The sequence below is a fragment of the Erythranthe guttata genome, chromosome 13 (genome assembly GCF_056151865.1).
Source record: "Erythranthe guttata isolate IM_541 chromosome 13, IM_541, whole genome shotgun sequence".
Classification (NCBI taxonomy): domain Eukaryota; kingdom Viridiplantae; phylum Streptophyta; class Magnoliopsida; order Lamiales; family Phrymaceae; genus Erythranthe; species Erythranthe guttata.
The window spans coordinates 4643400-4666191 of record NC_142545.1 but is presented as its reverse complement, the minus strand read 5'-3'; the positions used below and the strand labels follow the sequence as shown (position 1 = coordinate 4666191).

The window sequence follows — 22792 nt, the reverse complement described above, 5'->3', positions numbered from 1 at the left end:
ATCAATATGGCGAAAGCAAAGGGTTGGGAGTCGGTTATAATTGAAGGCGATTGTCTCCAAATCATAAGTGCTCTTCGTGCTCAAGAACGGGATGCCTCGTCTTTCGGTGCTATATTAGAAGATTGTCTAAATATTGCTAAATCGTTTCATTATTGTGTTTTTAATTTTGTTAAGCGTTCTGGTAATAAATTAGCTCACCATTTGGCAAAACATTTGGCCATGGACTGTAAACAAGGTGATGACTTGCCTGTTTCTTTGGCAGATATAATCTAATGAAAGTTACTGTTTCAAAAAAAACATGTAAACATAGCCCGAGTGGGTTCTTTCCACATAGAATACTTTTTGCATGGGAATTGCTAGATATAAGATTTTTTGTTTATGTTTTCAGTTATTTCTAATTTATGTTAGATGAGTACATTTATAAGGTGCAAAGTAAATATTTATATATTTTAGTAAACAAAAACAATAGAATATATATTATATACATATTGTTTTTGTTAGTGAAATATGTGAAATTGAATACCGTACGTAGTTGTGTTGCATTACCCAAAGCCACTTAAAATTGGATGAATGATTCTTCATATCACTATTCAATTTATTTTATTCTTTTACTATCATTTCCATAAAAAAATATTACTTATAAATTTGATATGTCCAACATCCATTGTTTTTTTGAATGCATTCACTAATCCATACATATTACATGTTACATTTTTTTAACATCGACCTATGTTAAAAGTGCAACGCCACAAATAATAGTATGTAGATTCTCTTTTCTTTCCCCGAGTATATAGACATATGTAAATTAGATTTAAGTTCTAAACTTGATATATACATTAAGATGGCAATTAGTGGATTTTTTTCACTTTGGTTTTTCTATTGTGTTGATTTTGAACATGGCATTTATCAATTTTGTTTATATTATTTTTTTCATTATCATTTATTTAAGTGTATTTTTATTTTCATTTTTATTTTCAATACGCGGCCGTGCAACGCACGGATCAAATTACTAGTAGGAACTAAAAGTGTAACTATCCCATAATTAAATAATACATCATATGTACATAAACAACAAATTCAATTTCTGATTATCAAGTAATGAAAGAATGCTCTGCTCTTCTAAATAAGCTCAAAGTTAATTTCTGAACTGTATCTTTGTAGTAAAGTGCAGTAAGTTTAAGCAGAAACGAAGAAATACAAAGAGAACGAAAAATGACGAGTATGAATGAACTCACGAAAATTTATAACTTCTGTTAAACGATCTGTCATGTCATAGAGATTTAATCAAAAGAACCACTTAACGGAATATACTCATCAAAAGAACCACTTAACGGAATATACCCATCCCTAGACAAACGGAACTTTGACGAACCCAAAAGGTAGAACTTAGAAAGCTTTATCTACGGTACTATATCTAATTAGAGACACCCTGTACGTACGCACGCATATGCAGAACTAACTGAAATCTATTACTGATATTTCCAAAAGATGATCAGACGAACGAACACGCTTGACAAATGTTGCGGCCCCGTCTACAAGTAACCTGCACGTGGAAAACGGAATAATAGTTAAATACTTCGTTTCGAATTATAACAAATTCTGTAGAGAAATAATAGTATATGTAAGTTAAGGGTTTAACTATTCCTCAACGAAACAACCAAACTTTTAAGAAATAAAAAAAATCTGAAAATTGTAATAGCGAGCTTGTGACATGTCAGCAAAGGGCAAACATAGTTTTGTAAAGCTAAATCAGGTCTTGTTAGATCGATCTTTAACAAGGGCAAAAACGTCATTTCAGACAATATCCACTACACGAGAATCATAAACAACATCAGAAAGCCTCAGATGACTATGCACTAATGTAATGTTATTCACTATCGACAATCTAGTTCAACAATTTGTTCGTCTGTCTGTGCAGCTAAAATCAAAACGTACAAATTCGACCTCATTCAACAATTTCACTCGATGAAACTCTAGTTTAGTGTTTATGCAAGTTGCAATTTTGTCTAAAGAATTACTTCAATTATCACACATTTCTGCCGTTACATTTATTTTTAGTATGTTCTATACCATGCATTGCCACACGTAAACAAGAATCGTGTGTACGGGAAAAACGAGATAGTAGTCGAATATTATTCAGTTTCAGTTAATTCCACTGAAACAGAGCAGAGAATGTTAAGATATGTTAATTTGTTTTATTTATCAAGAGAACCGACTGGAAACACGAAAAATTTCACGGATAAGATCTATAAAACTTAGACCGGTTTTTCAGGTGTCTCTTTTTTCGACAAAACAGCATAAACGAGCAATTTTAACAGACAACTATTTAACTGAGGTAGCATGCCAATCGTTTCACACCAAAAAAAAAAAGAAAAAAAATCATCGAAAACTGGTCGTATATCGAACATAAAAATCAGATAATAACCATACATCAGTTGAAAATGTCGGAAATAAACTACGACCTTCAAATGCAGAAGACTGATATTAAGATGCAACTATATCAAAAATATATGCCATTTTATCAGCCTATAATTGTATATCCATCGAAGAGGATGCTACACTTTTTACTTTTAAAACGATCTTTTAATGTTTAGCAATCATATACGCAGATATGTAAATGAATGTCGATCTAGATATAAAGAAAAGTATCCGATAAAAATTCAAATATTTCAAAACAGAAAACTCCGTAAATCAGTAATCAGCAACCCACAAATATTATTTCAATCCTAGATTAGACAACCATCTCAAACTGTTCATACACATATAAAGATTTGTATTAAAAAAAAAAAAAAAAAAAAAAAAATCCGAAAGAATTTGCCTTCAAAAGTATGTCAAGGTACATCTTACAAAAAATCCCGTCTTCGTACTAACGGAGAAAGACATTAGTTAGCATAACTAGTCCGAAAGTGCAAAAGCCATTATTTACATTGGCAACCGTAAAAGGATCCGGGATAAAAAAACCCCGATTCCGATGGGCATATTCACTTATCGAGATATCGTTGATTTGATTCCGATTTAACCATTGAACTCAAACGAGGTCACAAAGAGAACGATTCCTCATTACGAATTCATATGAACAACGATGTAATAATGCAATGCGCATAATAATATATCAACGAGGAGATGATTTTTCTTAAACTTACTACTTTGAGAGTTGTGCTTCGAGTTGCGTTTTAGCTTCTCGAGGTGGACCTGCGATTCCATAAAGACCTTCATTCTCTGAATCTCCAAATCTTTGGCGAACTGCATTCTCTGCTTCTCCATCTCCACCATTTGCCGCTGCTTCGCCTCTTCGACTTTCTTGTATATCTCTCCTAGCCTCGATATCGCCTCCGCCAAGCTTCTGTACCCGTCTTCTGCCACCGCCGCCTCGTCTTCTACCGCTTCCTTCCTTTTCCTTTTCATTCCCACCTCCGGCGGCAGCCGCCGCCGCCGCCCACCGCATTCTTCGTAATCATCGAACTCGTTATTGTAATCATCTTCTTCTTCATCTTCTTCTTCTTTCTCGTACAATTCTTCAGCCTCCATCGCCGCCGCAGCGGCCGCCATTACTGAGAAATTCCTTTCGGTCACGCTGCCGGGGCCAGTCCGCTTCGACCTGGGCCCCACCGGCACCGACCATGGGATGCGCAGCGTTTGGCTCGGGGCTGGATCTTTTTCGGGGTGGTCGCGTCTCGCCGGAGAATTTTTCCGGCGATGGATCGGCGGCTCCGATGGGGAAGGGGAGAAATCCGGCGAAGGGGAAACCCTGCGGCGGAGGTTTCTGGTGTGGGAGGTGGTGGCGGTGGTCTTGGAGAAAGAGTCGCCGATGAGGGAGTCTAGGCTTTGGAAGTGGGGCCACGTGGAGACGTAGCGGCCGTTGGATTGGGAGACCTTGGACTTCTCGATCTTGTACTTCTTCTTGGTGGTGTCAATGCGATTTTTGCACTGGATGTCGGTGCGGCGGAGCTTGAAGGAGGCGGCGTGGAGGGCGTTGACGGTGTCGGCGACCGCCTGCCAGTGCTTCTGGCGGAGGTTGCCACGGTTGAGGTCAAGGTAGTGGGCCCCCCACGCATCAATCAGAGTCCGGGTTGCTTCCTCGGACCAGCAGTCCTCCCGGCTCGGGAAAACCGGGGTGGTTCGGGTCGCCGTCGGCGGGGGTTCCGACGAGACCTCGCGTTTACCGGGAGAAGGAGCAAGTCTGTCGTCGTCGTCGGAGATTTGGGGGTCGGTGGTTGAGGAAGGAGGAGGGGAGGGGGTGGGTTGAGAGGACATGTCGGTGGTGTGCGGCGGCGGTGGGGGAGGTGGCGGTGGTGTTTTCAAAGAAATGGGTGTGTGTGTGTGTGTGTGTATTATTTGGGCTTTGAATATTGGATGACCGGCTTTAGGCCTTGACACCGGTAAGTGCTAACCGAAGAAATACAATTTTGAATTTCTATTTTTTTCCTATTTTTTTATTTTTTATTAATATTTTAATTCAATAAATGCATATTTAGGCTTTTTGCATTTCTAAATTTTTGGGGCAAGGGGGAATGGGGTTTTTTGGAGGGAACAACCTCAAAGCTAAAGCTTTATGTCTTAGAAAAAACATGCCTTGATATATATATATATATATATATATATATATATATATATATATATATATATATATATATATATATATATATATATATATATATATATATATATATATATATATATATATATATATATATATATATATATATTTTTTTTTTTTTTTTTTTAGAACTAAACTCATTTCAATAATTTTTTTTTCAGTCCTAACACGAAAACAACGTGCTAAAGAATATTTCATTACATTAAAAAAAAAAAAAAGATGTACATAATTTATAGATATTTAACTGTATATTGATCAAAAAAGAAAAAATGTACATAATACATAAAAAGGGGTAGCAGTAAATATCTTTGATCTTGGAATAATATAGCGTGTTCGCCACCACACTGGCTGGCTGGTGTCTCTACATAAAATTAGTCACTCATGATAAATTATTATTTATAGTCTTAAATCTTAAATCTTAATAATTCCGAGTTGCTGCAAATTGTGCAATTTGCGCGACAAGAGGACTTCAAATTACCTCTCAAAATATTTTTTTCAAATAAGTATATATATATATATATATATATATATATATATATATATATATATATACACTTAATATATAAAAATCATTCAAAATTTTTTTTTGCATTTACTTAAATCCGACTAGGTGGTTGTAAATTGTATTTACCCTCACGTTTCTATTAGACTTTTATCTATTACTATAGTAGCTAGAAATCCTTATGAGTAGAGATGGTAACGTTTTGGGTCGAACTGTGAACTAGCCGGACCGTGGATCGAACCGTGAGAGACGGGCACTTGCGGTCTTGAAGATTTTGAAATATTTATTGTTAGAGTACATAATAAATTGTTTTAAAAAATTTGTATCTTAAACACATGTGATTCGTTGCAATAGGGAGCACAATGAACACCGTATAATTTTGAAATATAATATACATAGAGACGTCCTATTTTCACCTTTAAAATATCGTATTTTACCACCAAATCAAATATATTTCCTATTTTACCCTTTGTTCATCTTTCACATATATTTTGTACAAATTTAAAAATCGTTCACCACCAAACTAATTAAATATTCACAAAAAAAAAATAAAAAATCACCATCTTTCAGTAGAATCTTCACACAAAATCTCATCATCTCAAAATCTCACCTTTGTCGAAGAGAAATACCGAAAGGTCACAAGGAGCAAGAATTCACGTTCTTGAAGAAAATAAATTAAATTAAGACTACTTGCGTATAAACAATTAAAAAAGAAAAAAACAATCGAGATTTTTGATATTGCGGTTTTCGGTGGATTAAAATTTGAAAAATGGATTACATTTCATTCAGTACAATCGGGCCAAACATTGATTCAGATTTGACGATTATTAGAATCTTGTTTTACTATTTGAAATTGTTTTGTTGCATCAACACAAGTTACATTCAAAAAAGAAGAGGAAATAAGCATGGGGTGGTGAATTAGAAATTTTAATGGCATTTTTGATATTTTAAATAAACTTAATTTTGAATTGAGATATTTGGAGGTGGAAATATATAAATCTTATTTATTTTATGTAATTTTGTAATTTGAAAGTACATATACATGTATGGCAATTTTTTTTTCAAATTTAAAAAAATATATTATTATTAAATACATATTTAATATAATGAAGTTAAAATCATATTATTTGTAGGCCAAAAATCAGAATTCACAATCCTCTTGTGATATTTTCATTTCTCCATCCACACACACGCAGAGAGAATCAATGGCAGCAGTGAATTGCTGCCTCACAGTGACCTCCGCTTCCGTTCCTTCTTCACAGGAATCCCCAAATCCACCATCATCGCAGCCAAGGCTACCGACGAAGATCATACTGCCGGACAAGAAGCCATTGAAATGGTCCACCGGCGTTGCTCCAGGAGATTACGGCGGCCCACCCACCACCACCAAGCTCCGAAAATACTGGGGCGGTGATAAGGACCCTCTCGCCACCGACGACTACATGTGGAACAAAGATTTCATGGACCGCATGAAAAAACTCATCCAAGACCCCGATGAGAAGAACGCCGAAGAACTTCGCTCTGCATCTGCCAAGGTTCGTTTTCTTCAATCAACTACCTTCATATTCTCTTTCAATTTTTTTTTTTTTTTTGTTGTTGTTGTAAAATTCAATTTATTGAAAATGAGTGAAATTTCCGAATTTGGGAAATTTACCTTGAAAAATTTGCGTTGATTAGGGTTTTGACATTCAATTTGGGTACTGAATCAAGCTTATCTTCTCTTGTTAGTGATTTTTCTGTGACTATCTCTTTTTTTTTTCGAATTTTTAACTTGATTGTAATGTTGTGTGATGGGCAAATTACAGTCACCCCTGAACAGTGGCAGAGTACAGGAATTTGTTCTAGGGCTTAATTTTTCGGGGCTTCGGGGGCAGCGCCCTCGAAAAAAATTTAGGGCATCTATTTGCATTAAATAAGACAAAATCATAAAATAGGTAAAGAAAAAAAGAACATTGGAATTTTTTTAGATGTTTATTTTTGCATTAATTTTGATTTTGGGTGGGCTAATTAATAAAATTGAGGTGGGCTAAATACAATTATATATATAGTTTAATGGTATAATTTTTAATTCAGGGTGGGCTTGAGTCCACCCTGGCAAAGGGTGGACTTGCCCCTGCCCCCGAGGGAAGATCAAATTACGAAAAAACCACTTTTGTTTGGGTAATTACAACTATCCTCAACTATATATTGTATTACGAAAACCCCTCTCCTTTCAATAGGTATATTTGACACCTTAAGGTGGACGTGTAAGACAATACATAGATGATGCGTGATTGTAATTACCCAAACAGGAGGGGGGGTTTTCGTAATTTGATCTTACCTCAGGGGTGGCCGTAATTTGCCCATTTTAAAAATGAATCAGTAAAACCAACTTTTTCATGGGTTTGTATTCGATCCTATTTGACGTTTATTTGGATTTTTTTTTTTAATTCTTAATAGGAGAAGCCTTCTGGATTTCTTAGCTTGAATAGAGTGATGAGCCTAGACAAGTATGTAAACTCTGGTTTGCATCTCTTGATTTAAACGAGTCCAACTGCTCTACCGTTAGATTATATAACGGTTGTTCCGCTCTTTGACTATGCAGTATGGAAGTTGACTTGAGTAAACAGCTTACACGAGCCCCGGAATCGGCAGCTGAACCTCTAATCGAAGAACAAGTACAATTTAAATTTTTAGAACCTCAAATTTAAATTTAAATTTCGTTATCCTCACACACTCGTAAATGATATATTTTAGACTATTAAGAGCGGTGGTATAAAATGGAGACCAGCTCCGACGCGTCGTGAGCTAGATAAATGGGATAGAGCTGCCAAGGCTGCAACTGGAGGCAGTGTATGTTAATAATCTCATTTCTTACGTAAATGCGTAAATGTTTATTTTCTTTAATTTAATCTTTTTTTTCGGGGATAAAGGATGTCATGTTTAGGGAAGCAAGACGCCCCAGAGGGGATCCTGTAGTTTTGGCTGCTGAATCGAGGGAACAGTATTATAAGGTAATCGGATAATGCGCTTTTATATTTTCTTGATTTCTCGATTTTCTCTTTTTCGGAAATAACGTTCTTTCTTCTTCTTCAGTTGAAGAATAAATTGCAAGCACTCACAGTGATAATCGGTGGCGTTGGAGTTGTCTCAGCCTATTTTACGTATTCTACGGAAATTACATTGAGGTACCAAAACTTCTTGTGTTTGTATTATGTGTTTCGGATTGTTTATATTTTCGTGTTTTATAACAAGGTTCATTTTCATGTAGTGAGATCATAGATAATCGATATACTATGGCCCGTTTGGTTGGCAAGATAAGATTAGCCAAGATAAGATTAAATAATCTAATGAAACCCAATTATTTTATTGGAGCTTGCAACGTCCAACAAAAAAAACTCATTAGAAGGCAAGATAAGCCATGATTACATAATTTTGGCGGGTCGACCCGGCAATTTATTGGGGATACCAAACATCAAATTAAGTCCGACTATTTAGTTAATCTTGGCTTATCTTGTCAACCAAACGGGGCCTATAGATATTATCTTTCGTATTAACTGTACGTTCTTTTTCTTTTAATGAATGAATTCAGCTATTGTGCTGGATTGGCCGGTTCTTTGGCATACATGCGGATGCTTGGGAACAGTATCGATTCCATGGCAGATGGAGCAAGAGGGATTATCAAGTATTTTCTCCCTTTTCTTATTTAGGATTAAAAAATGTTTACCTATAATGTGAATATATTAAGTTTGTTCGACTCCATTTAATCGGTTCATCGAAACTTGTGATTTGCAGGGGTGCAATTGGGCAGCCAAGGCTATTGGTCCCTGTTATGTTGGTGATGTTGTATAATCGATGGAATGGGTAAATAATAAAAATCCACTTTCGTTTTTGAACAAAAATTTGATGCCAAATCGTGATCAGAATTATATAATTTTGCTCGATTTTTCTTTTTTTGAATTGGCAGGATTTTAGTTCCAGAATATGGATTGATGCACCTGGACTTGATTCCGATGCTTGTGGGGTTCTTCACATACAAGATTGCCACATTCATGCAAGCCATTGAGGAGGCTGTGGATGTTGTCAGCGGCAAAACCGAAGCTATTGAGGAGGCTGTGGATGTTGTTAGCGGCAAAATCGAAGCTTAATTAATTTGACCGACCACCGCCTAATGCCGCTGTGTTAGTGAAAAAGATTATTTATACGTGTACACATGATTCGTTTTCTATGTATAAAATATGTTGTGAGATATTATTCAAACAACGTTTTCTTCTAACATGTAATGATTATTTGAGAACACTACTTATAAAGATCTTGTTGTCGGTATACTTCTGTTGCGAGATGAAGCAGTGTTTTCTGGTTCAACCGGAACCGTTTTGATTGGTTAAGGTTTGGTTGTACTGATCTGACGGTTAAAAATTGGTTGACAGTCTTAGGCAATGTTTAGTAGCATTTTGGAGCTTATTTTCATTTCTTTTTTTTCAAATGCGTTTTGGGGCAAAATTTTGAGAATGATTGAGATGTCTGTTTAAATTAGGGGTGGAAATTGGCACGGATAATTCAATTCCAATCTGATCTTGGAACAATAATTTTCAATCCGAAGTCCGAGTTCCGATTTTTCCGAAATTATCTGGATTGGAATTGGAATATATATTAGATTCCGATTTTCGATCCGATTTTATGTTTCAAAAATAATCTGAAAATTTTGATTGTTTTTCGAATCACTGCTTTTGCTACTACCGCTTCACAAGAAATTCTTCACTACTCAAACAATCAGCTTCTTTTAAACAAGAATACGAATTTAATCATCGAGAACATGATTAACCACCATCCCAATTGATCCTCAAGTGAACCCTCCTGCTATTCAATTTAGTCACATTCATCTGTTCATCCTCCGAAAACCCGTAAGAATTGAATTTTGTTTTGGAGAAAGAGATGTTTATCGTAGAAAATAAATAAATAAATAATAATATATATTACCTCACAAGGGCAAAAATGTTATTGCCCTTAAAGTTAACGGAGTTACTAATTTAACGTATGACTACAAAAGGAAGGGGCTGTTTTGTTACATATTGTAGTTCAGGGGGGTTTTTGGTACAGACCCCATAGTTCAGGGGTGCAAACTGTACTTTCCCCTTTTATATTTTAGGTGACCAAATAATAGAAATTTCCAAGTTCCGCCGATTCAGATTCGATTTTTTTCGATTTTGGAACAAGTTTTTTCATTCCAATTTCCGAAATTCCGATTCCGATTTATTTTGGAATGGAATTGGAAATAGTTTTTCACTTCCGAAAAAAATCAAAATTTCGCCGAAAGAGCTTATTCATATCCGATCCGTCCAATTTACATTCGTAGTTTACATTTTTTGAAAGGAGATAACAATTGTTGGAACAGTCAAATCAAGTTTAAATCAATTTTCATGATAATGGACAAATGTAAAGAATTTGAAAAATAAAGTGATTTTTGTTTGGTTTTTAGTGGAAACATATTTTACTATAAATTTTTTGAATTGTTTTGAAATGTTTTTCGAACACGAATTTATTTAAACCAGATACATAACCTTGAAATGATTCACACGGTATTAAAATTACGAATACTGTTCATACTATTCTTGACTTTCTCTCTGTAAACCCACCAAAACCCCAAAAGCCCCAAAATTCAATAATTCTCACAAATTTGAAAATCTCTTTAAATTAAAGGTTATTTAGGTGTTAATCAAATGAAGCCCCCCCCCCCCCCCCCCCCCCCCCCCAAAAAAAAAAAAAAAGAAATCGCATTTTTTGGGGGTTTATTTTGCTCATGTTGCGATTTCACGCTGCTTAAAACGCGGGATGAAAACGATTTTCACACGCCTGTTTTGGGCGTGGAAATTGAGGGAGGACCCTTGTTTTAGGCGTGGACCGGAGGTTTGGGTGCCCGGTCCAGGCGCTGGTCAGGGGTTTGCACGCCCCGTCCAGGCATGCAAGCCCGTGACCCGTGCCTCGACCGGTCGTCCGGTTCAATTTCTATTTATTTAGTTAATTACAATCTTTTGTTTTCATTTCATTCATTAGTTAATTAATTTGTATTATCGGCAGACTACTACGTATTTTTAATGTTTTTACTATTTATTCTTATATGTTTTTTTTATTATGGTCGGATTACTATCTTTTTTTTATTTTTTTTATTTTACATGAGCATCAAACAAATATTACATAAACATCAAACAAAACAAAACTACATAAAAAGAAAATACATCAACTACTGTTTAAAATGGAAATAAACATCAAACAACACAAGAACTGTATACAGAGAAAATACATCAACTACTATTTAGAATGTCCTACGCTCAACATCTACCCGCCAATGCACCGTCCAAATCTATCAACTCATTCCTCTTGTTAAATAGTTCCGTTACTACAATATGCTCACTATGATCAACTTCAAATATAGAAGAACTTTATTGCTCTTCCTAAAATAATTATGAAACAAAATAAAGTTAAACAATAATAACAATATAAGTAAATAAAAATAAAAATAAAAAAAATAAAAAAATAAATAAAATAAAATTGCATAAGTGGTCGGCGCCCAAACCGGGCGCGGAAAGACCGACCGGGCGCCCACTTTGGGCATAGATCAATCTTTTGTGAGTCCAATTTGGGCGTGAAAATCATTTTTCGGCCCCTATTTTGGTCGTGAGCCACGTTTTCCTGATTTATAGAACAAAAACGAACAAATTTTACCTCATTGGATTGTGTATCTCGACCCTTATCCGATGCACTCATTTTCCTTTGTAAATCGATACAATAAGATGGGTTTCGGGACGATTTTTAATATAAAAGTTGAGAGATTTTTTCTAGAGAGAGAAAGAGAGGTAGAGAATGAATTATTGTATACCCGTATTCGTAAATATGCTACCACGTATATCAAGTCTAGGGGTGTGAACTAGCCAAGCTCGCCTCTTTTGGCAGTCTCGAGCTCGAGCTCGAGTCTATTTTGTCGAGCTCGAGCTCGTTGAGTTCCTTATTTTTTGGCTCGAGCTCGAGCTCGTGTCCATTTTGTCGAGCTCGAGCTCGAGCCCAAGCTCATTTTGTTATTTTTTTTTTAGATATTTTTTTAATTATTATTTTATTATTATAAAAATTATTTAAAATGAAATAAAAAAAAACAATAAATTGTAATTATATATATATATATATATATATATATATATATATATATATATATATATATATATATATATATATATATATATATATATATATATATATATATATATATATAATATTTATATTTTATTTATATTTATTTCTATAATATTTTATATTATTATACATTATTTAAATAAAAAATAATATATAAAAAATAATTAAAAATAAATAAAAATAACAAATAAGACTCGCGATCTGGCTCGTGTGCTCACGAACAACAAAAAACTGGCTCGAGCTCGGCTTGTCAGAAAGCTCGAGCTCGCGAACTCGAGCTTGAAAAACATGAGTCCGAGTTCGAGCTTTTTTCGAGCTTCGAGCTGGCTCATCGAGCTCACGAGTCGGCTCGGCTCGTTTACCACCCATAGTCCAAGTCCCTACACAACCTCAGTAAATAATTATAAGGGCACATTACGGCCTAGCCCCTAGGTAAGGTCAAATTACGAAAAATCCCCTATTGTTTGGGTAATTTTAAGGGCACATTACCACTATGCATTTTTCTACGAAAAAACCCCTCATTCATTTGGTAAATTTAACCATAATTATGGGTGGACGTGTATGACAAAATACCAATTACCGTAATTGTAATTTGACCTTACCTTAGTGGCTAAGTGACCGTAATTTGCCCTAATTTTAAGCGACCCCACAAAAAAAGAGAACATTCAAGTTTCATACCAAACAAACAAAAAATGGGGAACTCAAACTTTGTTATATACTAATGTATTTTGCTAACCTTCCATTCATCAGTTCAAATCAAACATCAAAAAGGATTTCACTACACACTCAAAACTTAAATAAAATTAGCAAAAACACCAAATACCAAAGTTGTATCATTCATTATTATACATAAAAACTCCAAAGATGCATAAATAAAAACAAACTTACTACTTGTCTCAATAACTCGGTTACACCTTTATTTTCTTACTTACTAACAACACAGCCAGAAATAAAAATAACTCGATAACTTGTCTGAATAAAATTTTCAACCAGTGTTCTGCAGGCCAGCTGCAATACCCTTCATGGTCAAAATAAGCGTGTCCTCCAAACCCGGAGCATACTCGCTAGTCGGGTTAAGCTTCACAAGTTCATCAGCCGGTTTGTTAGTATCCATTTCCATTATCTCCTTTGACAGATGTGGGCCCACTTCCACGCTGTAACTAGGGTCACGGATTCTCTTCAAAGTGTACACCTGGCACACATTCAGTACCGTGATGTACGGGTCCCGCAGCGTAAGCCTCTGCCTCAAGTAAGGATCTCCTTGAAGTAAATCCGTGTGTCCAGCAACCTAAAAGACATACATATATAGGAATTCCTTAATTTCTACAAAACATGTCTTTTAATATATGTTTATATGTATATATATATTTAGAAGAATTTATTGCAATTAGTACCCCTGTGTTATATTGAATTGCTAAAAAACCACCATGTGTTATTTTTTTTGACAAAACCCCCCTATGATTTAATTTTTTTAGCAATCAGAACCCCTAAACTAAACAAAATGGTGTGGTGTTTGCCGATAAAATAACACGGGGTAGTTTTTTGAGCAATTTGGTATAACACAGGGGTGCTAATTGAAATAAACACATACTTAGAAGGACAAAAAGCACTTCACCCCTATAAATTTCAATTTTTTGCACTTTCCCCTCTAAAAATTCAAAAAAAGGATCCCCTTCGAAATACCATTTTGGTTGCGCACTTTGCCCCAGAAGCAAACTTTTGGAGGGCCTTGTGCAACAAAAATAACATTTTAAAGGGCTACGTGCCAAAAAGTAGTGTTTATAAGGGGCAACGTGCAACAAAAATACTCAATTGCATCGGAGCAACAAGAATAAGATTTTAAAGGGGGACATTCACTTTAAAAAAAAAAAAAATTTAGGGGGTAAAGTGCGAAAATTAGAAATTTACAGGGGGTGATGTGCAATTTACCCTACTTAGAAAATGCAATTTATTTACCTGAAGGATGAGATTTCTGGTTGTTTCGTAGTGGGCGCGGAGCTGCTCTCCGAAGGACCATAAATCCTCAGAGACCAAGAGTTTGTCGTACAAAGCGGCGATTCCCGGGTCTCCCTTAGCGAAAACCATTTCAATCAAATCAATTGTGACTCTAAAGAAAGGCCACCCGTTGTACATATCTTTGAGCATGTTCAAGTTTCTTATATCCTTGTCGATGACATGTTGCATCGCAGCACCAAATCCGAGCCACACGGGGAGATGGAACCTCGTCTGGGTCCATGCAAATATCCACGGGATCGCTCTCAGTGATTCTATTCCTCCGCTCGGTTTTCTCTTTGATGGACGACTCCCAATGTTCATCCTACCGTACTCCAACTCCGGTGTTGCCTGAAAAAAGAAGATCCGTCGTTTCGTAAAATTTTCAAATTGAAGTTCTTCGGATTCATGCTTGACAAATCCAAATTATAAAACATTTTTTCACCGTTTTTTAAAATCCAAATCCCATTACATATGGGATTGTACGAGAGGGGTCGAATAAAAGTATTTTGTGCGCGGTACATTTTGCCCTCTAATCATAAAATAACACTAACCTCATTAATTACTTGGCCTTAGAGCTAAGGTCGGTGTTCGAAATTCTGTCTTTTCCTTGCTAATTTACAACACAATTTCAAATTTGAACCGGGGTTAGTTGCATTTAGCACCCCTATGTTTACTCTAATCGTTAAAAAAACTTCCCATATTAAAAATATGTGCAAACTACCCCTTAAAAACACATGATTTAGGGGATCTAGAGGGTTGTGGGCTAAAAAAATGCATCATAGGGGTTTTTTTGCTAATATTTATAGCACGTGAATTTTTCTTAGCAATTCGATATACCACAAGGGGTGCTGAATGCAATTAACTCTTTTTGACCCAAAAAAAAAAAACAACTCAGAACAACATAATCAAAATAAATACTTACGAGGCGAAAGTATTCGACAAATCGAGGCTCCTGGAAAACCACCGAGCGGTACTCCTCGGTGGCGACAACAGCCATCTCGTCCATGAGGGCCCGCCACTCGGGCTTGGGGGCAACGGGGGGGTGCATCCCGTGCTCCAGCGTGGCGGCAGTGAACCGCTGAAGCGTCCTGAAGCAGAGATGCTCCTCCCCAAACGACTGCTCGATGACCTCACCCTGCACAGTCACCCGGAGCGACCCATGAACCGTATCCGGCGGCTGCGACAGAATAGCCAAATGGGTCGGCCCGCCACCACGCCCGACTGTCCCGCCCCGCCCGTGGAACATCGTCAGCTTCACGCCGTACTCCTTCGCCACCTTCACCAGCTCCTCCTGCGCCTTGTACAGCTGCCACGCCGCCGACAGCCGCCCCGCGTCCTTGCCGGAGTCCGAGTACCCGATCATCACCTCCTGCTTCCCGTTTATCCTGTCGCGGTACCAGTCGATCGAGAACAATCGAGCGACCGCCGCGGGGGCGGACTCGAGATCGGCGAGCTTTTCGAAGAGCGGCACCACCCGGAGAGGGTTGCTGACGCGGCACTCCCGCTGGAGGAGCTCCACCGCCAGCACGTCGGACGGGGCGGTGGCCATGGAGATGATGTAGGCGCCGAAGCTGTCGGAGGGGAGCTCCGAGATGACTTTGAATGTGTCTAAAACGTCGGATATTTCCTCGGTTTTGGGGAGGTCGGATCCGAAGAGAGGACGCTTGCCCCTGAGCTCGGAGAGGAGCCACTCCTGGCGGCGGTTTTCGTCCCATTCTCTGTAGGACCCAATGTCCAGGTGGCGGGTGATGGCGTCAAGTACGTCCGTGTGCCTGTCGGATTCCTGGCGGATATCGAGGCGCACGAGTGAGAGTCCGAATGTGGAGACTTGTCTTAGGAAATCGAGGAGGCTTCCGTCCGCGATCGCGCGGTCCCCGCATGCGCAGAGCGACGTGTAGCACAGCTCGAGCGGCTCCAGAAACTGAAGGCGGGAAAAAAATAAATTATAATGATTTATTATCATAAAAAAAAAAAAGTAAATTGAATGAAAAAGGGAATGGAAGGTTCTAGAATGAGGTGTGACCTCTTCGACGTTAGTGAAAGTCGATTCGCGAGGAATGTCGGAAGCTCCGTCGGTGAGTAATTGGCGTGCGTGTTCGCGAGTGTGGTAAAGCTTGTCCCTCACGTATCCGAGGATGACGCGATAGGGCTCGTTCCCTGGAACTTGCTTCCAAAATTCTGGAGGAAAATAATTTATTTGAAATATTAAGATCCGAATATATTTGCCAAGAAAAGCAAAAAAAAAATAGAAAAATGTTGACATATACCAATGTAGTGTTTAGCATCTCTTTTAGTGGAGCTGTGGAGTTCGATAGCACGTGTGCGGAGTTCATCACTGCAACGCCACATCGACAGCTGCCCGCACAGAGACAAACATAATAACAACATTAAAAAGGATAAAAAAAAATTAAAGAATTGTCGGAAAAAAAATATAATCTCAAATTTGTTATATATAAATACCTCGAACATGAGATCCTCGATCTGAGAGAAGTAGAGATTAGCAACCATCATCCTAGCCAGTAAGCACACGTCTCGTGTAACTTCAGGGGTTACTCTAGGATTGCCTATCAATTAACAAACACATTTCATTTCAGAACAAAAATATAATAAAGTATTATAGTTTCGGAAATTGAGTTTCATAAATATAAAAAAATACCGTCACGGTCGCCGCCCATCCAAGAAGAGAACTGAATAAGAGGGGCATTGTAAGGAACACGCTCGTTGATTCCGATATTCTTCAAAGCAGTGTCGACTCTGCGTAAGAACTTCGGTACACCCTTCCAAATGGTCTCGTGGAAGTAACTCATTCCAGCTCGCATCTCGTCTTGTGGGGTCGGAGGGTTTCTCCTTATTTCGTCTGTCCTAAATCCAGCTTGTATCTTCAACAAACAACATTAAAATCAGACACGTAATATATCAACTACATGCCTAACTAACAAGAACTAAATACATGAGTTCAAATAGTTACATAAGGTAATCAATTGACATATTAACATAATATATATATATATATATATATATATATATATATATATATATATATATATAATCCTGACGTATATAGAACTCAAAGTATAACTAATTCTTTCGAAGAAAAAAAAAAAAGCAGTCAGCTCTTAAAATTATACGTAATTTTGCATCATATCCCAATATAATACAAAGATCGTTCATTTTAATTTAGCACCATATCTTTCAGACAACACCAATGAAAATTTAAGACATTTCACTTGGTGGGGTACGGTTGATTACAACCGCCAAACAAAATTAATATAAAATTCACCATATATAGTAGAACCTCGATAAATTAATAATCTCGCTTAAATAATAATATATCCAAGTCCCGACTCGGTGACAACGTGCTTAATTTTTAATTCGATAATTTAATATTTCACTAAATTAACTGGTCCCGACTGTATTAATTTATAGAGGTTTAACTGTAATAATTACTAAAACGGGCGTTGAAACAATTAACACAAACCTCTCTTTGCAATGCTTCGTCGAGCTCCTGCTTATCGTCGGGGGTAATATCCTTCGCATTCAGCTGAGTCAAACAGTCACGAATCCTGGTAAAACGGGAAAAGAAAAAAAAAAGATTCAACATAAGAAAATGATAATATTTAAAAATAATAAAGTAAAAAATGATAGTATGACAACAAACCTTGCGTGTTTCTGAAGCAACGATCTACGAACAGACTGAGTGGGATGAGCAGTGAGCACTAAATCGACCGTTTGATTCTTCAAAGCATCGAAAACTTCTTCAGGTGTCTTGTTCAATTCACCCACGAGCCTCTTCAGTGTCTCTTCGATGTTGGACTCGGTTGTGGCCGAAGCCTCGTCGGAGAAATCGTTCTTCTTCAACTTAATCCTCCGCCTGTACGCAATCTGAACTTCTTCTGCAAGATTCGCTAGCGTGAGCATGTTCGAGAATGACTTTGCAACAACGATGGAGTCTCCAGCATCCAAACTAGTGAGCACTCTCCCAAGCTCTTCGAGCTTCTGCGGGTCCCGCTTCCCTTCGTACTCTGCCGAAATCTCGTAGCAGTCTTGAACCTATTTTCCATGATATAAATGTAAGTTTCAAAATTCATAAAATAATTTCAGCCAATTGAATAAGACCACGTTTGGTTGCCAGGATAGCCAAGATAAGATTAAATAATCTAATGAAAACCCAATTGTTTTATCGGACCCTGACAATATATGACAATATAACATTCCCGGGTCGACCTTGGAAGTTATTGGGTTTACCAAACATCAAACAAAAGTCCAATTAATTAAGTTAATCATGGCTAATATCCCAAACCAAACGAGACCCAAGTCTTTCCACCAAAATATTAAGGCCTCGTTTGGTTGCCAGGATAAGATTAACCAATATAAAATTAAATAATGTAATGAAACCCAATTATCTTATTGAACCTTGGAAGATCCAATTAAAAACATGCCTAATTGCGGGTCGACCCAGCAAGTTACTGGGATACCAAATATCAAACAAAGTCCAACTGTTTAGTTAATTTGGTTATCAAGCTAAGATTAACCAATATAAAATTAAATAATCTAATGAAACCCAATTGTATTATTGGACATTGGATTGGAAGATCCAATAAAAAACATGCCTAAAAGGCAAGATAAGGAATGATAACATAATATATGCGGGTCGACCGGGCAGATTATTGGGATACCAAAAATCAAACAAATTAATCATGGCTAATCTCCCAACCAAACGAGGCCTTAATCATCTATTTAGTTAATCATGGCTTAATCTCCCCAACCAAACGAGGCTTGGACCTTGTTTGGTTCTCAGCTTTCAGATTTAGACTAAAGGGGGCAAAATGCAAATTAACATTCAACAACTTAATCAAATCCCAAATTCTAAACTGATTTATTTATCAATTATATACAAAGAATCACTGAATCAAAACATACAGAAAAAAAAAAAAAAAATACCGTTTCTCTGATTTCATCACCATGCAAATCCTGAAGAATATCAAGGAAACGGTCAAGCAGAAGGGCATCGTACTCCACAAGCTTATCATCCTCAGAAACTTTGCCGGGCGCCAAAAGCCGCAACTGGGCATCAATCGATGCCATTTTCTCTAACTTCCTACTCATTTTTTTCTCTCTCTCTCTCTCTCCTCCGCACACAATATGTAGAGAGAGAAACTAAAGGGACACGGGATTTTTGGGTGGTTCAACTTAACTTTTGTTAGAGAGAGAGAAAAGAAGAGGAACCCAGAAAGAGAGAAGAGAGATTGTATTGGATGAATCACGAGAGAGAAATGAGAGGAGATGATGTGGGTTTTATAGAGAGATTTTCTTGAAAGCTCAGTTAGAGTGAAATCTTGATTTTTTTAACACTTGTGTTCTAGCTGGAGGGGTAGTTACCTACTAGGAGAGTATGCCACTCGTAGATGCGAATATATATACATTTGAATACTTTTTAGGAGTGTAATTTCTTCTTACGACCGTTTACTTTTGATTTTGATGTGTAAAAATTTATACTTTTCATATTTTTCACCGACTAAATTATGGTCACCTCTGAAGTAAGAGGTCAAATTATGAATAGAACAAACTTTTATATTTTAGTAATTACAATCACTCATCAACTATAAATTTTCTTACACATTCATTCTTATGGTGTCAGATTCAACATAATATTATAGATTTCGTGAAATGTTCTCTAGTTTGTACTCGTTTTCTGTGCAAAAATGCAACACATCTTATGATCATCTTGTTTCAAAATGTGGAGCTCGAATGGGATTAAAGGGTACAAACGGGAGAATATTCCACATAATTCATAAGATTTCAATAAATTTAACACCGTAAGGATTGACGTGTAAGAAAATTTATAGTTGAGGAGGGTGATTGTAATTACCAAAACATGAGAGATTTTTTTTCATAATTTTAACATGCCACATGGAATTTTTCAAACACTAAAGAGATATTGCACTTGGTGAAAAGCACGTGGTGAATTTACACCATAGATGTACACAAAAATAATCATCCACTAAGCACACAAATATATAGGTGTGTGTGCATCTTATTATGTGTAGATCAATGGTATTTTATCAGCCGGTGTATTTCATTGAGTATAGCGTCTACAAAACCGTAGTGATTGTATGTTATATCAAATATCCAAATTTGATTTGATTTGTAATTATGAGATTTTAATTTTATTTCCCTTATTTTACATATTAACTATATAAAATAAAAAATGGAAAAGGAAAAGACAACCAATCACATTTTTTTGGTGTTTTCATTACAAGGTTAGGAGTATCAAATTGGACCACGGGTGTTGACATAAAAACCTCATGTATCTGACCATATGAATATTATAGTGAGGGTATGAAATTGGGCAGTATTTGTTATTTGATTTTGGTTTTCGATCCAATTTTAAATTCAAATCAAAATAAAATATGTATAATTATTTTTCACAACAATTACATTTATACTATTAATATTATAATATAAATGAATTAAAAAAATTGAATTTCGTTGATTTTGATCCAATTTTTATTTTGGACAAGTTATTTTGTTCCAACTTTTGAAATTTTAATTCTGATTTTTTTTTTTTTTGTTTTTTTTATTTGGGAATGGAGTTCGAAATTAGTTTTCCCTTCCAAAACATTTGGATTTTTTAGAAAATGATAATTCCGATCCGATGAGTCAAGTTTCCTCCTCTAATTCAAAATCATGACGTATAATATACATTATTGTAGATAGAACATTCAATTAATCGACTATATATATTTGTATATTAAGTAACAATTTATTGTTTCTATCTCTAATAACTTATAAATACATTGTTATCCAAAATACAAACTATTTGTTACAATTCCCTCAATATTATGACCCGACTCACAAGAGAGTGTGTATCCGGTTTTGTAGAACCTACACCTGATAAAATATACCATGTAGTTTGACACTATTGATCTACACATAATAACACACATTCATGTGTATATGCGCTTAACAAGTAGTTATTTATGTAGATCTACGATTTAAAACACCATGGCGTATTTCAGCAGGCGTTGGATCTCATAAGCCGTGTGAATCCATCAAACACCAAAAAAAGTACATTATGTTATATATATATATATATATATATATATATATATATATATATATATATATATATATATATATATATATATATATATATATATATATATATATATATATATATATATATATATATATATATATATATATATATATATACATATAATATTTTCCCCCTTTTTGCATCATATGAATATCTAACTACACAACAAGGGAAAATAAATGATAAGACAAAAGTAAAGGAAGTGGAATAGAGGGATCATGGGGAAGTTGTCTTTAGAAGGGCATGAAAAGTCAATAATTGCATTCATAGGCTCTTGAAAAATTGAAGATCTTGATATCATGAAGAGGCACCGATTCAGTGTGTTTTTTTGTCAGAAGCAATAGAAACAAGAAAAAAGCTAAGGGATTTTGCAACTCCAAACCATCTCCATCCAAACATGTGGTGCTCAAGACTTGACCTCTCTTTAAAGCAAATAACAACCAATTTCCCTTTGAACAATCAAATTTGGTTTTTTATAAACCTAACACCCATAATCAGAGTTTGTATTTGACATTAGTTACTAGAGTCAAGGTACATTATTTGTATTACTTTTTCCGTCCGAAATTAGTGTCGTTTTCGGTTGGTGCGCACAAGAGAGCTTTTTCTTGGAGGGGTTAGAATATATGAGTGATTTAATACAAGGGAATTTTTTTTATAGGTTCAACGTGTATAAAAAATTAGGGTAAATTACACACACCCCCCTGAGGTAAGCTTAAATAACCGTAAGGTTCCTGTGGTATCGATAATTACACTTAGCCCCCTGAAACGTAGTCAGAAACTCTAATGGGATAATGAATTGGATACGTTATTCTGATAGCGTTCTAACGGACTATTGGTTTCAGAAAGTGGTGAAGACAACAAAGAGCTATGGGGTGACATGGCTCCCCGAACATTCCCGAACATTTCTTAAATCACCCATAGCTCTTTGTTGTCTCCACCACTTTCTGAAACCAATAGTCCGTTAGAACCCTATCGGAATAACGTATCCAATTCATTATCCCATTAGAGTTTCTGACTACGTTTCAGGGGGCTGAGTGTAATTATCAATACCACAGGGACCTTACAGTTATTTAAGCTTACCTCAGGGGGGTGTGTGTAATTTACCCAAAAAATTATTAGATCAAAGTCCAGCCAGAGTTTTATATACATCATTACAAGAAAAAATAGTATTAGTGACACCGCAACTGTGACAATAAATGCATATAATAAGTGATAACATTGTGTTTGTTGTCAATATTAGCTCTTTTTATTGTCACTTAACTCTTTTTTTAATTGTCGATATACACACTAGAATTTCGATAAAGTAATAACTTCGTTTAAATAATAATTATTCTTCTAGTTCATACTCGGTAAAAATATACTAAATTTTTAGTTTGATAATTTAATATTTCGCTAATCCCAAGTCCCACTATATTAATTTATAAATGTTTAACTA

At 36.1% G+C, this 22792-nt stretch overlaps 3 protein-coding genes across 3 annotated transcripts; 1 reads left to right on the top strand and 2 right to left on the bottom strand.

Moving 5' to 3' along the window:
- Positions 1-1222: 1222 nt before the first annotated feature.
- LOC105953803 (uncharacterized) lies at positions 1223-4385 on the bottom strand. Its single transcript, XM_012977482.2, has 2 exons — positions 3144-4385; positions 1223-1543 (listed from the first exon to the last, which is right to left on the bottom strand). The coding sequence occupies exons 1-2, from the start codon at positions 4252-4254 to the stop codon at positions 1533-1535; spliced, it is 1122 nt and encodes a 373-aa protein (XP_012832936.2). The 5' UTR covers positions 4255-4385; the 3' UTR covers positions 1223-1532.
- Positions 4386-6210: 1825 nt separating this feature from the next.
- On the top strand, positions 6211-9406 carry LOC105953804 (ATP synthase protein I-like protein). Its single transcript, XM_012977484.2, has 9 exons — positions 6211-6634; positions 7539-7588; positions 7684-7756; positions 7836-7931; positions 8012-8092; positions 8175-8266; positions 8671-8763; positions 8874-8942; positions 9046-9406. Exons 1-9 carry the CDS (start codon positions 6305-6307, stop codon positions 9224-9226), a joined length of 1065 nt encoding a protein of 354 aa, XP_012832938.2. The 5' UTR covers positions 6211-6304; the 3' UTR covers positions 9227-9406.
- A 3630-nt stretch (positions 9407-13036) lies between these two features.
- On the bottom strand, positions 13037-19778 carry LOC105953805 (phosphoenolpyruvate carboxylase 1). Its single transcript, XM_012977485.2, has 10 exons — positions 19200-19778; positions 17917-18308; positions 17737-17821; positions 16915-17137; positions 16719-16822; positions 16526-16613; positions 16282-16436; positions 15181-16179; positions 14220-14606; positions 13037-13551 (listed from the first exon to the last, which is right to left on the bottom strand). The coding sequence occupies exons 1-10, from the start codon at positions 19362-19364 to the stop codon at positions 13249-13251; spliced, it is 2901 nt and encodes a 966-aa protein (XP_012832939.2). The 5' UTR covers positions 19365-19778; the 3' UTR covers positions 13037-13248.
- Positions 19779-22792: the final 3014 nt, after the last annotated feature.

What these genes read in the sequence shown, in the direction of transcription:
- LOC105953804 (XM_012977484.2), top strand. Translation starts at nt 6,305, where the DNA reads ATGGCAGCAGTGAATTGCTGCCTCACAGTGACCTCCGCTTCCGTTCCT. An exon ending in AGAGTGATGAGCCTAGACAA is followed by an intron (nt 7,589 to 7,683) that starts GTATGTAAACTC and finishes TTGACTATGCAG; the next exon opens with TATGGAAGTTGACTTGAGTA. An exon ending in AACCTCTAATCGAAGAACAA is followed by an intron (nt 7,757 to 7,835) that starts GTACAATTTAAA and finishes GATATATTTTAG; the next exon opens with ACTATTAAGAGCGGTGGTAT.
- LOC105953803 (XM_012977482.2), bottom strand. Translation starts at nt 4,254, where the DNA reads ATGTCCTCTCAACCCACCCCCTCCCCTCCTCCTTCCTCAACCACCGAC.
- LOC105953805 (XM_012977485.2), bottom strand. Translation starts at nt 19,364, where the DNA reads ATGAGTAGGAAGTTAGAGAAAATGGCATCGATTGATGCCCAGTTGCGG. An exon ending in GTGATGAAATCAGAGAAACG is followed by an intron (nt 18,309 to 19,199) that starts GTATTTTTTTTT and finishes CATGGAAAATAG; the next exon opens with GTTCAAGACTGCTACGAGAT. An exon ending in TTGCTTCAGAAACACGCAAG is followed by an intron (nt 17,822 to 17,916) that starts GTTTGTTGTCAT and finishes CCGTTTTACCAG; the next exon opens with GATTCGTGACTGTTTGACTC.